A 14,146-nucleotide genomic window follows, 5' to 3' on the forward strand; every position below is an offset into this window, starting at 1 on the left:
AAATCATTCTTTAAAAAGGTAAATCTTGCATTTTGGCAGAAGGTGGCATCGTTCAATCAATGTGGTTTAGGGGCAACTTAGACCCTTGAGCTGACCCTTGCCTCCTTACAGCCTTGAATTTCCTGAATGGTTTCCAATTCAAGGATTAACGCGGTCCACGTTGGACCTCGCTTAGCTTCCGAACTGAGCCAACGTCGATTAGCACGTTTTGCCACTTGGTTGGGCTGCGTCAAACTTTAGCTGCGTATTAAGGAGACTTCACCGAACAACATCCGAATCCTGGAGACCTGCGGCAGGAGAAAACAACAACGGAGCCACGCCGAGAGGGATTGAAGAATTAATTTTCCCGGAAGGTTTAGCGACACCAATCATATCCGGGAGAGAGATACACATTGAACTTTTTGGGTTTATTTTCACCTCTCTCCAAATCCCGGCAAGTTCGATTGGGCCGGCCCGAAGATTTCCCCCTCCCTCTCTCTCTCTTTCTTCCCCCCCTCCCGTCTCGCTGGAAGAATGGTACCTTCCAGAGTTTTGCCTGCCGCCGGGTGTTCGGACGAAGAAATTCGCTCGCGGACAGTTTCCATCGGGCGGAGGCGCGAGCGGAGGCTGAATCCGGGACTCCGGGCTGACCCGGAGTCTGGGGAAAGCAGAACCGAGCAAAGCAGACTAGGATGAGTGGGAAAGAGCCGCTCCTGGGCGCTCTGAAAGGTGAGAGAGAAAGGAGAGAGATTCGCGATGGGTAATGCGAGCGGGGTGTTTGAAAACAAACTGTTGGGGGCTTAAATGGAGCGTGGCTCTGATGGGTCACCCAGCTGTCACGGTGAAGAAATGTGCCGTGAAGTTGCCAGGTGATGAAAGGAGCTGGTTCTGTGCTAGAAGATTGGTACCTCCCAACCAAAACACGTGTTCTCCGCTCTCCACGTTCAAGAAATCACAGAACTCTTATCTCACTTGTGACAACATGTTAAGATTGGTTTTCTAAGGTTCCAGTTTAGAAGGGGATGGAATCAGGGAAACCGGTCACCAGAATTCCAAGCAGTATGCAGGAGAAATGCTGGGGTCAAGACATTTTATAGTCAATTCCAGGGCACCTTCTCTCTCTCTCTCTCTCTCTCTCTCTCTCTCTCTCTCTCTCCCTCCCTCCCTCCCTCCCTCCCTCCCTCCCTCTCTCTCTCTCTCTCTCTCTCTCACACACACACACACACACACACACACACACACAGAGTAATGAAAACTTAACAAGACCATGTTAGAGGGACAATTGTCCCTTAAATTGTCCCTTATACAAGGAGATACATAGAAGAGACAATTTCATGTTTGCTACTACATTACCACTGTATGGACCTGCAAGCAAGATTCATACCCACCTTTGACTTTTGTTACCTTCAGTGTCCTGCTAGTTAAAATATTTTTTAGTTCTCATATTGGGTTATTTCATTTAATGTCCTGTCCACAGCTGTAGCCATTTTTGATGCCAGAGGAAAAAGATGTTTGTGGAATAACTAATAGAGTAATTTCTTATTGTCTTTGCGTCACCCTCTACTTTTTAATGTGCTATTTCCTGCTGGTTGTTGATGACCATTGATAAGAAACTAGGGGATTGCATTTTTGTCAAGCCATAAACATAGATTTTTCCAGCTAAAATCACTTTTCTTTTTAATCTAAATTACTGGACTAGCTGACAGAGGGGGGGAAAAGTGCAAATACTGAAGTTGTCACTGCTCCTTTTCTGTAGAGGAAAAGATCAGTTCAAACATCTACCCAAATGTAAAACCTCTTATATTCTATAGGATTTCTTCCAAAATAAAACATATAGGATTGTAGCCTCCGTGTGTGCACAAACAAAGTATTTTTTCCCCTTGAAGCACTATGTTTTACCATTTTATTTCTCAAATCATACTAGTATAAACTGGTTTGCATGATGTAACATTGACTTTTTAAAGGTCTGAAATTATACAAAGTTAATAATTATCTATATTGTGTAAGAAATATATGCAACACTATCATGAAAAATATATCTTAATTTCTGTAGTGGCTGCCACTTGTCTGAACAACTTGTATAATTATGTCTAGTTTTTGTCTCAAGACATAATAGCTTCATAGCTTACCGATCTCCCCGCATAACTATCTTGTGCAGCGATATACAAGGGATTTTTTAAAATGATGGCTTTGGTTATACGTTTTTTCTTCCTCATTTAATGAGGGTTTCCTTATCTCTTTTATTTAAACTAATCTTGCATGCCCCTACCTAAATGACAGGCAACAGAGTGGGATTTACTTCAGTAGACATGTACAGGATTTTACTATAATAATAATAATAATAATAAATTTGGATTTATTAGCCGCTCCCTTTCCAAGTAGGACTCGGGGCGGCGTACAATGGAGCATAAAACATAAAAAATATATAACAACACCAAACGTACATACATACACAACATACCTACATACATACACGGAGGAGGAAACAAATTACATCAATAGACAGTTAAAAATCAACTTTAAAATACCCCAATTGTAAAAACCCAATAAAAAATAATATTTAAGGACAATTTTAAACAGTTTGGAGGAATGGGAAAATTACGATTGCGATTGAGCCAGGCCGGATAATTGAAAGAGGTGGGTCTTCAGCTGTACACGGAAGGAGCGGAGATCGGAAGTAATCCTGATGTCACGGGGGAGGTCATTCCACAGGGCTGGGCCCATCACAGAGAAGGCTCTGCTCCTGGGTGTCGCCCCCCGACACTGTTTGGCGGACGGCACCCGGAGAAGTCCCTCTCTGTGTGCGCGAATTGGTCGTAGGGATGTGTGGGGCAGGATGCGATCCTGCATATAACTAGGCCCTGTGCCATGGAGCGCTTTAAAGATCATAATCAAAACCTTGAAACGCACTCGGTAGACCACAGGCAGCCAGTGCAGCTCGCGCAGGAGAGGTGTTACAGGGGAGTATCTAGTCCTCCCCATAATCACCCGCGCGGCCGCGTTCTGGACCAACTGTAGTCTCCGAGTGCATCTCAAGGGAAGCCCCATGTAGAGAGCATTGCAGTAATCCAGGCGAGACGTCACTAGCGCATGGGTGACTGTGCGTAGGGCATCCCGGTCCAATAAGGGGCGCAATTGGCGCATCAGGCGAACCTGATGGAACGCCCCCCTTGCCACGGCTGTTACATGGTTGTCCATGGACAGCCGGGCATCCAGGAGGACGCCCAAATTGCGCACCTGTTCCATGGGGGCTAGTTGGACGCCCCCGATGGCCAGAGATGGAAGCACCTGGTTGAACCGGGAGGCCGGAAGCCACAGCCACTCCGTCTTGGAAGGGTTGAGTTTTAGTCGGTTGCCATCCATCCAGACCCGTACGGCCTCCAGACACCGGGACATCATTTCGACGGCCTCATTGGGGTGGTTCGGAGTGGAAATGTATAGCTGAGTATCATCAGCATACAGATGATATCCCACTCCAAAACCACGGATGATCTCGCCCAGCGGTTTCATATATGTGTTGAACAGGAGAGGCGAGAGCACCGATCCCTGTGGCACTCCACATGTGAGTGGCCTCCGGGTCGAACTCTGCTCCCCTGTCAACACACGTTGCGTCCGACCAGAGAGGTAGGAGCCAAACCACCGTAAAACGGTGCCCCTGACTCCCAGCCCCTCTAGCCGGTGCAACAGGATACCATGGTCGATGGTATTGAACGCCGCCGAGAGATCTAATAGGACCAGGATAGAGGAACAACCCCTATCTCTGGCCCTCCAGAGATCATCAACCAATGCGACCAAGGCCGTCTCCGTGCTGTGCCCGGGTCGGAAGCCGGACTGGCGCGGGTCTAGATAATCATTTTCCTCCAGGTGACGTGGGAACTGCTGTGCTACCACACTCTCTACAACCTTCGCTAAAAAAGGAAGGTTGGAGACTGGACGATAATTGACTAGGTCCGTTGGGTCCAGGGAAGGCTTCTTGAGCAGGGGCCTCACCACCGCCTCTTTCAAGGCGGCCGGTAGAGACCCCTCACCCAACGAGGCGTTCACCAGGCCCAGGAGCCAGTCGCGCGTAACCTCCCAGGATGCCAGTACAAGCCAGGAGGGACACGGGTCCAATAAACATGTGGTGGGTCGCAGACGTCCACGCAACCTGTCCAAATCCTCGATGGCAACCGAGTCAAACTCCTCCCAAAGCGGTCCCTCAAGACTCGCAACGGGCGTCTCTACTGAACCACTGAAAGGGGTCCATCCCATCCGGATTTGAGCGACTTTGTCCTGTAGATAATTCCCAAACTCCTCTGCTCTGCCCTGTAGTGGGGCTTCCCGTGGTCTCTCAAACAAGAGGGAACGGGTCACCCGAAACAGGGCGGCAGGGCGGTTATCTGCAGATGCAATAAGAGCGGCACAATGTTGACGTTTGGCCGCTCTTAATGCCACAAGGTACGTCTTCAAATAGGCTCGTGCCTGTGCTCGGTCAAATTCGGAGCGGGAGGATCTCCAACGACTCTCTAGGCGTCTCTTGTGGCGTTTCATCACCCTTAGCTCCTCGGTAAACCAAGGTGCCAGGGTGGTTCGTCGCCGCAGGAGAGGCCGCAAAGGCGCCACCCGGTCTAGGGCCCCGGTAGTCGCACTATTCCATGCGACTACCAGGTCCTCCAGTCGGGGGCGGGTCAGGTCCACAGGAGGTGGCCCAAGTTCCGTCTGGAACCTATCCGGTTCCATCAGGCGCTTGGGGCGGAACCATCTAATACCTTCCATCCCTCCTAACCGGTTCCCCCCCCCCCATCCCTACAACCCCATACAACTGCAATTTGTATTTTGCCTGAATTCACATAATACACTAAACCACAGTTTTAACCATGGTTTAGAGTACAGAATTAACCTATAGTCTGACAACACAAACCACAAACTTGTTATTTGGGGGACCTCTTGGACTAACAGCTACTGTTTGAATAGCAGGTTTCATGTAGAGCTAGGAGCACTTTTCCTCAGCTTCATGTTGTGCACCAGTAATGCCTTTTCCAGGATAGGGAAACTTGCCTCTTGGTCACTTCTGCCCTGGTCACCTCTCGTTCGGTCACTTATGCTCTGGACTATTGCAATGTGTTCTACATGATGCTACCTTTGAAAAGTATCTCGAAGTTTCAGCTGATACAAAATGTGGCCGCGTGAGCAATATTGGGAACCAAAGATCATTGCATGTGACACTTCTGCTGCGTGAAGCTGCATTGGGGTGACAGTTTGCTTCCAGATCAAATTCAAGGTGCTGATTATTACATTTAAAACTCTACATGGTATCACATCAGTCCATCCCACCTGGTCAGGCAGGGAATTTATGCTGGGGACCTTGTCAGTTAAAGAATTCCAACTGGCAAGGTCCAGGAAGAATGCCTTCTCTGCTGTTGCCCACTGCTCTTTGTAACACTCCCCACCCACCATCCAAGGCAAGACAGACTCCTACTCTCCTGGCCTCTCAAAAATGTCTAAAAACCTGAGGAGGAGCCAATGTCACGACGAGACGACATGCGATCTCAATGCTCTGAGATCGCCGTCGGTACTTTTGCTGTTGCGTGGTCCAAATGGACCTAAACCGTCCCGCAGAGATGATGAACAGGAAGAATACATCTTGCTGATCTCAGGGACATTGCAAAGTCCCTGATCAATCCAAGAGAAGTTCTTCAAGCCGGCGACAAAAAATCCAGCCATTAGGCTGATGAAGTCGGGGCGGCTCCAAAATGGAAGGATACGGAAAGAGAAAGTGTTTCCAGCCATTGAGGAATTTTTACCGTTTTAAATAGACTGCCTATAAAAAACTTAAAATTAATTTAAATTGGAGAATAGAAGAAATAAGTGGCGGAATTAAGTTTGGAATGGTTTTAGACAGTGGGTTATCTTACTTTTTAAATGCTATCTTCATGGATGGAATTTATGCAAGCCTTTTATAACAAATGGATTAAATTTTCTTCTTCTATTTTTTTCTTTTATTATTCTTTGTAACCTATGGACTAAAATTCTCCTCTTTCATTACTGTGGGAGTTCTTCTAACTCATTCAAGAATCGGACTTTTTTTAAAACTTGAAATACAAAAAAGATACAAAAAGAAACAAAGAAAATTGCAACAATAACACTGCTACTCGGAGGCTGGAGGTTTGTGTATTGGAAACGAAACACTCTTACTTTTCTCACTGATTATCCTGTCTTGGCACTCCAAGATCTCACTGCCTGTTTATAGAGAGTGATAAGAAGAAAAGCATACAGATGTCCCTTTGAAGTATATCTTTAACCAGAGAAAAGTGAAAATAAAACGTTATTGTGAATCTATACTTAATCTTGTTAATCTTCCAAGCTAGAGCAGCAGTGTTTGTTAGCTGGAGATAATGGCACAATTTCAACAGCAGAAAGAAGAAGTTTTAAGTCTGCAAAAGATATTCTCAGAAATACAGAAATTATCAAATACATGTGAGAGGATAGAGAAGAAGTTGGAAGACTTAGAGCATCTAACAGCAAAATATGATGAAGAAGTTGGAGATGTTTATCAAGTGGAAAAAGTGGTGGTTAAAATCCTAAATATCGAAGAGGAAAATGAATATAAAGAAATTAAATTTGTTGATATTTATGATGATTGGTTTGTCTCTGAAAATGAAAAGAGTGGAATACTGAAAGAGGAATTAAATGGAGGGGAAATCTACCCCAGATAGCACGATACAGAAGAAGAAAAAACAAAAGAATTTATGGATTTAAAGAGATAAATTTTATTAGCAATATCATTGATAACACTACCGACAATCAAAGATAAGCTGATTAAGGAAACAGAAGAAGGGCATCAAAATTACATGAGAGATTTTACAAGCAAGGAGTTGCTAAGAGGAGTCCATACAAAGTGACACCACAAATGGCAGAAGATATGAGACTGTTTTGCTACTGGAAAGATACAGGTTGATAGATGGAAGAGTATAATTTAAAACTAGTTAAACTTAGTGAAATTTAGTGACAATAGATATAGTTAAATAAATAATTGATAATGATAATAATGTGTACAATGTGTAGTGTTATGATAAGTAATAATTGGATATGAATATTGAATGGTAGCCATGAAAGGAAGATTAGAAATCCTTTTGGATTATATATAATTCAAAAGTTCTTTAATAAAAAAGAACTAAGTTAGATACAGTTAAGTCTTGATTATTAGGGGGAAATGTTATGATACAAGATATAGTTAAATAAAGGAGGGATAATGATAACAACGTCTATATAGGTATGGGTACAACATAAGGAAACTGGATGTAAATTGTAAACAGTGATTTGGAAAGGAGGCCGCCAAACTACTACCGGTTCAGCAGAATTGGTCTGAACTGGTAGCAGTGACATGCAGGCAGGGGAGGCACAGCCTCACTGCTCTCATCATGAAAACAAAAAAAAATGTAAAAGGGAAAAGGCGAGTACTGAGGTGAGGCTAGCTAGCTGCTTCCTCACTGTGAATGACTGCCTAACTGTTAAAAAAAGCCTCTAAAAAAGCGCCCTGTAGTATGAAGCAGGAGAACTGCATGCTTCATCTAGTCGAACTTTTTAGGCGTTTTATGATCACTCGAGCAGAGTTAAGCGAGGGTTAAAAGCCTAAAAAATCCCAAGGTAGGTGAGGCACGCAGTTCTCCTGCCTCATAGTAGAGGGCGCTCGTTCTTCCTGTGACTCAACTCTTCCCTTTTTCTTCCCTTCTCGCTTGCGATACAGTGACTAAAGGGGAAGCGCAGAGATGTACCTTCATCTCTTCATTGATTTCCCTTTTTACAGGATGAGCCAGCTTTCTGCTTCTTTTATTTTCTGGAGGTCTCACTCCTTTCTCCATTTCTGCCATTTTTTTAAAAAAAATTATTTCATTGTTTGGTGTGCGTGTGTGTGTGTGTGTGTGTGTGTGTGAGGCGCACGCGTGTGTGTATGTATCTACTTTGGTGGAGATGAAATGGCTGCTGGTATTATTTGGGGAAAAGCTTTCGGGGAGTAAGGTTGTGGAGAGGAAGGGAGGGAGGACGGGGGTGGCTTTTAGCGATGATTTGTTTCCCTCTCTTTTCTCTCTCTCTCATTCTTTCCCTTCAGCTCCCTTTCATTTCTCTCTCCCTCTCCCCCTTCTCTCTCTAATTTGTTCCCCTCTCTTTTCCCTCCCTCCCATTCTATCCTTCCAGTTCTCTTTCATTTCTCTCTCCCTCTCCCCCTTCTCTCTAATTTGTTTCCTTCTCTTTTCCCTCTCTCCCATTCTCTCCTTCCAGCTCTCTTTCATTTCTCTCTATCTATCTCTCTTTCTCCCCTTTTGTCTTTCATCTCTTTCTTGCATATGCAAGCAAAATACCCCAGGATCACGGTGGCGGGGACAGCAACTCCTTCCGCTGCGCTGTGCAGGAGACTCCTCAGCACTAGACTCAGGTCAGCGTGAGCCGCGGTCCCCTTCATGTTGGCTCAGGAAGGAGGGGAATGGGACCGCAGCTCACTAAGGAGTCTCCTGCACAGTGTGGCTTTTCTCCGCAGTGCAGCGGAAGGAGTTGCTGTCCCCGCCACCGTGATCCTGGGGTATTTTGCTTGCATGCACAAGAAAGAGATGAAAGAGAAAAGGGGAGAAAGAGAGAGAGAGAGAGAGAGAGAGAGAGAGAAAGAAAGAAATGAAAGAGAGCTGGAAGGAGAGAATGGGAGAGAGGGAAAAGAAAGGGAAACAAATTAGAGAGAAACAGGGGAGAGGGAGAGAGAAATGAAAGAGAGCTGAAGGGAGAGAATGAGAGAGAAAGAGAAAAGAGAGGGAAACAAATCGGGGAAAGAAAGGAAGAGAAAAGAAAGAAAGAAACTAACTTTCTCAGACCTCTGACGAAAGCAATGGCAAGCTAGATCTCTTGCCAAGAAAACTGCAGTTTGCCAGAAGGCACAAATTGGAAGCAAATCTGATTTTTTAAAAAGAAAATAACAGATGGCAAAAAAATGCATCTGAAAATAAGATTATTTATAATTTTGGATAACGTATTATATTGTCAAACTCAAAAGGTTTTTGATACTTAATTGTCATCATCATCATCATCATCTCTCTCTCTCTCTCCCCCCCCCCTCGGAGGGATTGTCCTCCCTTGTGGAAAACACAGCAAGGAACTCCTCCGCTTCTTGCTCCCCCCACCCCAAATCTCTTTTTTTGTTGTTGTTGGCCACTGGTGGTCACCGCATATGGTCCTCGGTGTACGCTCTTGCCCGCCACCCCTTCGAAACGCACAAGGACGGGACAAAATGGCACGGATCCTTTTATTAAAAACCCCTGTATTACAAAGACATTTTAATAAAAAGATTGCGATGACGTCAGTGCCTCACCAGCGATAAACCTCACTGCACGTCACTGACTGGTAGGAACCCACCACTGGGCTGGACCCTATAATGAATGACACCAGGATGACCATGGTGGATCTGAAGGAGGCAGTATGAGACAGAGGGGCATGGAGAATGCTGATCCATAGAGTTGCTGAGGCTGGGACATGACTGAATGGCTGATGACAATGATAACGGAGCCCAAATTAATTGATAGCATGATTGATAGGAGTTGATATAAAAGATTAAGAATTAATCCACATTAGCCCAACATTTTATATAAAGCCAGCTATTGTAGGCTGTTCCTGCAAATTCATTTCATATAAGAAACTGACTAGTAAGCAGGTGAGATTATATTATGAGCTTCCATTTTATAGTCAGTGCCCTTCCTTGTGCAGTCTTAAGCTATTTATCCCTGGCTGTTCCTTGCAGGATTGTTGTCAAGATACCTGGATTGTAGAAATCAGGATGATCATTAGATAGCAGCAAAGAATTAGTCTTCTGTATTTTTCTGCTACCATCTAGTAATGGCCCAGATTTTGATAGCCCACATATGATAACTCTGCGTAATCACATGTACCACAATGTACCATGTAATTGAACATTTTGGAAAAAGGTGAGATAATTATTATATGATAAATATAAAATAAGTACACAGTCATCATCTTTATAGAACAGAAAGAGACAACGGATCTGTTATACAGTATTGTTATTCCATTTAGTATACAAAAATGTGGCAGGAAATCTCTTTCCCAAGATGGTCAATGGGCTTGATGGGTGGAACATGCATTCAAAGAACAGTCAATATTTGCCTAACCGTGCCCATGGCTGATGACGTTTTGCATACATTCTTATTTATATTAAATATTTCTTTCTTCCTTTTGTAGGCCAAAGTAGCAAGAGCATTTTACAAACGAAATGAATATCAGAAATTAGCCTTCATGTGCAAATCAATTAAAAGGGAAGACGGCCGCCTTTAGAACATTTCCAGTGGGTGGGCTAGTTACTAATAAAATTAAAGCAGAAAAAGAGAGGGAAGTGAAACCCTGCTTCCTCAGAAAAATTGAGCCTTACTGAGTATAATGAGAATTGCATCTAAGTAGTATGTCCAGCACAATTTAAATAAATCACTTGATTTAATCTGTTTAATCTGTTTTAATCTATTGATTTCCAATGTGTTCTCGGCCAGCATTTAATGTTTTGCAACTGGAAACTCCAAATTCTTTCTTCCAAATAAACATGATTGCATGAATTCTGCAGGGATTCTCAGTCATCCAGGTCATGGTTCTTCCAAAGGTGCTTTTTCAGGAGGCAACTGTCTATTCCATTCCCCATTATCCTGTCAGAGCTGAAGAAGCTCCTTGGATGAGAAGTGAAACGTCTTTAAAAGAAAAAACAAGAAACTCCAGTTGCCTCCTGAAAAAAGTACCTTTGGGATATGATAGCTTGATTTGCTATATGTTGCAATTTATTTCAAACTTACTTGTCCTAGTTTGCTATGCCTAAATTGCTGATGGAGACAACATGGCATTTCTGCACCATATCATCTATAAAATTGCCTAAACTTTCAGTCAGGTTTAAGAGATCTCTTTTGATCCCCAGTGTTAAGAGTTCAGTGAAGCCATTACGCTGAAGAGAAATAATGGGGTTTTAAATAATGAAAATAATGTATTCACATTTTTACTGTATAAAATGTGAAAAAAGGTTTGTCCCCGAAATCAGTGTGTACAATATTGTATTTCAAAAAAGGATTTTGCCTAGAGTTCTTCTGTTAGTGCAGCCTGCATTTGAAATTGCATTTGAAATTGCTTGTGCGAGTCAGCCTACGTTTGATATTGTTTACTCTAGTCAGACTCCATACTGCGGCAAATATTTTTAGATTCATTCTTTCCTTTTCCATTTGAAATTCAGTTTTATACATTCTATTTTCTTGCAGTGTGCATTCTCAACTTTCAGGAAGGCAATAGTCCTTACACAGATACCTGTCCTCATTTACAGTCCTTTTGCGAGATCATGGAAATGATTCTTCGGAAAGGATTAAAACGTGAGTAACTTTTTTTTGCTCCATAGCTTAATATTGAGAAATATACTTGAAAAGTTTTGAAGGCCTGACTTACAGAAAGTCACGCCAATTAGTCTTAAAATGGAAAAGGGAAAAAAGGATCTAAAAATATTTGCCTCAGTATGAAGTCTGACTAGCATGAGCAATACCAAATTATTGTACATTGGGCCTTAGCAACCACTGGCTCAGGTGGGTTGCTCCCGATTTGGTCCGGTTGGCCCAAATGTAGTGTTATTTTTGCCTGGGTCGCAGAAGTGGCAGTGACCCAGGCTGGCCACATCCTCGAACCGGTTCTCCAGTGTCTTCTGCTGTTGCTGGCATGTTTCTGCGCATGCGCAGAACAATTTTTAGTCAAATACACATGCGTGAGCAATGTGTGGCCAGCGCATGTAGTGAACTGGTACTAACCGGTTCAGGAGCCCACCCCTGCACTGGCTGCACACATGGTTTATTACACTCTACTAATGGATTAGAAAGGGTATAAGAAGTCATCCTTTGAACCAGGGCAGTGGTGGATTTCAATTTATTTTACTACCAGTTCACTTGTGTGCGTGCATGCACAGAAGGGTCCGGGCTGATAGGCGGAGCTTTCCACCGCCACCACTACTGGTTCGCCCGATCCAGGGAAAACCGACAGAAACCCACCTCTGAACCAGGGTCCTACAAACTTGGTAATTTTAAGATTTGTTCACTTCAAATCCCGGAATTCCTCAGCCAGCCAAAATTCAAATGAGGAATTTTTGTATGTATGTTACATGTTTAATCTATGCATTATAGATTCAATATTCTTCAGAATTCAGACTATAACAGTTCTGTAAAATATAGTTTGCTAAGCATATGGTACCATTAGGAAACTCTTGCATCACTGTAACATTTATAAAGTTCCTGTCTTGCAGGTTTCAACGATATATAAATATGGGTGAACAAATAGTAGTTTGTGCAAAAGAACCCCAAAATTGTTTTTAAATCATATACCACTTCTTTGCAATTGGGGAAGACACAAAACATTAGTGTGTGCCCAAAACAGACCATGTGATTCTCTGTAACAGGACTCTGAACGTAAGGCAGCGTCTAATTGTAGGTCTGCTAAAATGACTATCTCTTATCAGATGATAAAAAGTCATACTGCTGGTGTTTAGCTAAGGGATATGATCATCTCCCAGTCTTACCATTCTTTGTAAAGGATGTCTTTTTGCCCTCTTCAGAGTCAGTTCTGGGATTCAAGAGGAAGGACTATTGGCACTGGCTAGAGCAGCTTCCACAGCAGGAGACCCATCACAGGTAGGTGGTCTCTTGTAGCCTTTTATGATGTTGTAAACAGGAACTCAGAATACTGGGTTTTGTTCTTTCACTGTTGCAATTTTAACTCAAATTTCCCAGACTTGATTTCCTTCTATCGTTCACATCCAATGCAATTTCATGTCTGCTGGAGGAGTTGTAGTCCCATATTGGAAGAGTACTGGTAGGGAATAACAAGTCAGAGATGCTCTAGAGGAAGAGGGAAGGAAGATAGAGGTGAGGAGAGGAAGATGGAACGGAGAAGGAGAGAAGGGGAGAGGGTAGGAAAGGGAAGAGGAAGAGAGGAGTAGGGGAGAGGTAAGGGAAGAAGGAAAGGAAAGGAGAGAGGAAGGAAGAAAGTAGAGAAGGGAGGGAGGGTGAAAAGAAAGGGAAAAGAAGGTGGTGTCAAAACAGGCGAGGGATGGTAAACAAAGCAACCCAAACGGTATGTTATAACCCTTTAAATGGAATGTATAAGAACGACGAATGGAAAAAAGAATAATAACTATGTGAATGTGTACCTATAATTGTATATAGAGAACAAAATATAAAAAACTTTTCAAAAAAAAAGAGATGCTCTAACTTAATACCTATCACACTTACAGTATTACAGGTTTCACTGACACTGCACCCATGATTGCTTTTGAATTAGGCATGGAAGAAGAGGAGGCTCCGGGGGGTTTTGTGTAAATGTTTTTTAAATGTTTTAAAGGGATCCAGGGCGGGGGGTGGGTCTAGCCAGACCAGGAATAGGAGTAGAGCCAGACGAACAGGTGGGGCTGAGGAGGAAGGGAGCGGAGCGGGGGAGGGGAGTCAGTATAACGTTCCTTTAGAGGGTTCCTATATTCCAACGGTCGCAGGAAGGGGTAGATGCGAGGACAGAAGAAGATCCTGCAGTCGTTTGGGAGACCGGGGGCGTTGGTTACGCCCGGTCGTTTGTACCAACCCCCGCATCCTAGGTGGTCAGGGTTTACAGAGCCGTGGCATGAGACTGATGTTATGTAACGCAAGGTCCGTTGTTAATAAGGCCCCCCTCATCCATGATCTGGTTTCTGAGAGGGAGCCGGACCTTGCAGGGATCACGGAAACCTGGTTGGGCCACGAGGGGGGTGTGCCCCTCGTGGAAATGTGCCCATCAGGATACCGTGTATTCCATCAGCCTCATGCCCGGGGTAGGGGTGGTGGGGTAGCGGTCATTATACGGGAAGCCTTGACACCGAGAGAATTCATCGTACCTCAGATATCTGGATGTGAGACTCTAGGTGTGAGATGGGGCCCAGGGAGTCAGTTGGGCCTGCTGATTGCATACTTGGCTCCTCGCTATGCTTCAGCGGCCCTGCCTGAGCTCCTCGAGGTGATTGCGGAGGTGGCAGTTGAGACCCCTAGACTATTAGTCATGGGGGACTTCAACTTGCCATCGACGGGTGAATCATCCGAGGTCGCTCAGGAGTTCATGGCTTCCATGACAGCCTTGGACCTGACCCAAATAATTCAGGGCC

The 14,146-nt window shown here is 44.1% G+C and overlaps 1 protein-coding gene across 4 annotated transcripts in view; it reads left to right on the forward strand.

Moving 5' to 3' along the window:
- The first annotated feature begins 323 nt into the window (after window positions 1–323).
- The window catches only part of LOC309392790 (uncharacterized protein), a 47,678-nt gene continuing 33,855 nt past the window's right edge, over window positions 324–14,146 (forward strand). For all 4 annotated transcript variants that reach the window (XM_081954247.1, XM_081954249.1, XM_081954248.1 and 1 more), the window contains exons 1-3: window positions 324–708; window positions 11,244–11,351; window positions 12,575–12,650. In XM_081954247.1, the coding sequence (XP_081810373.1) occupies window positions 672–708; window positions 11,244–11,351; window positions 12,575–12,650 (221 nt within the window). In that variant the 5' untranslated portion in view covers window positions 324–671. The remainder of the gene's footprint in view (window positions 709–11,243; window positions 11,352–12,574; window positions 12,651–14,146) is intronic.

The sequence above is a fragment of the Natrix helvetica genome (genome assembly GCF_964273705.1).
Source record: "Natrix helvetica genome assembly, chromosome: 1".
NCBI lineage: Eukaryota > Metazoa > Chordata > Lepidosauria > Squamata > Natricidae > Natrix > Natrix helvetica.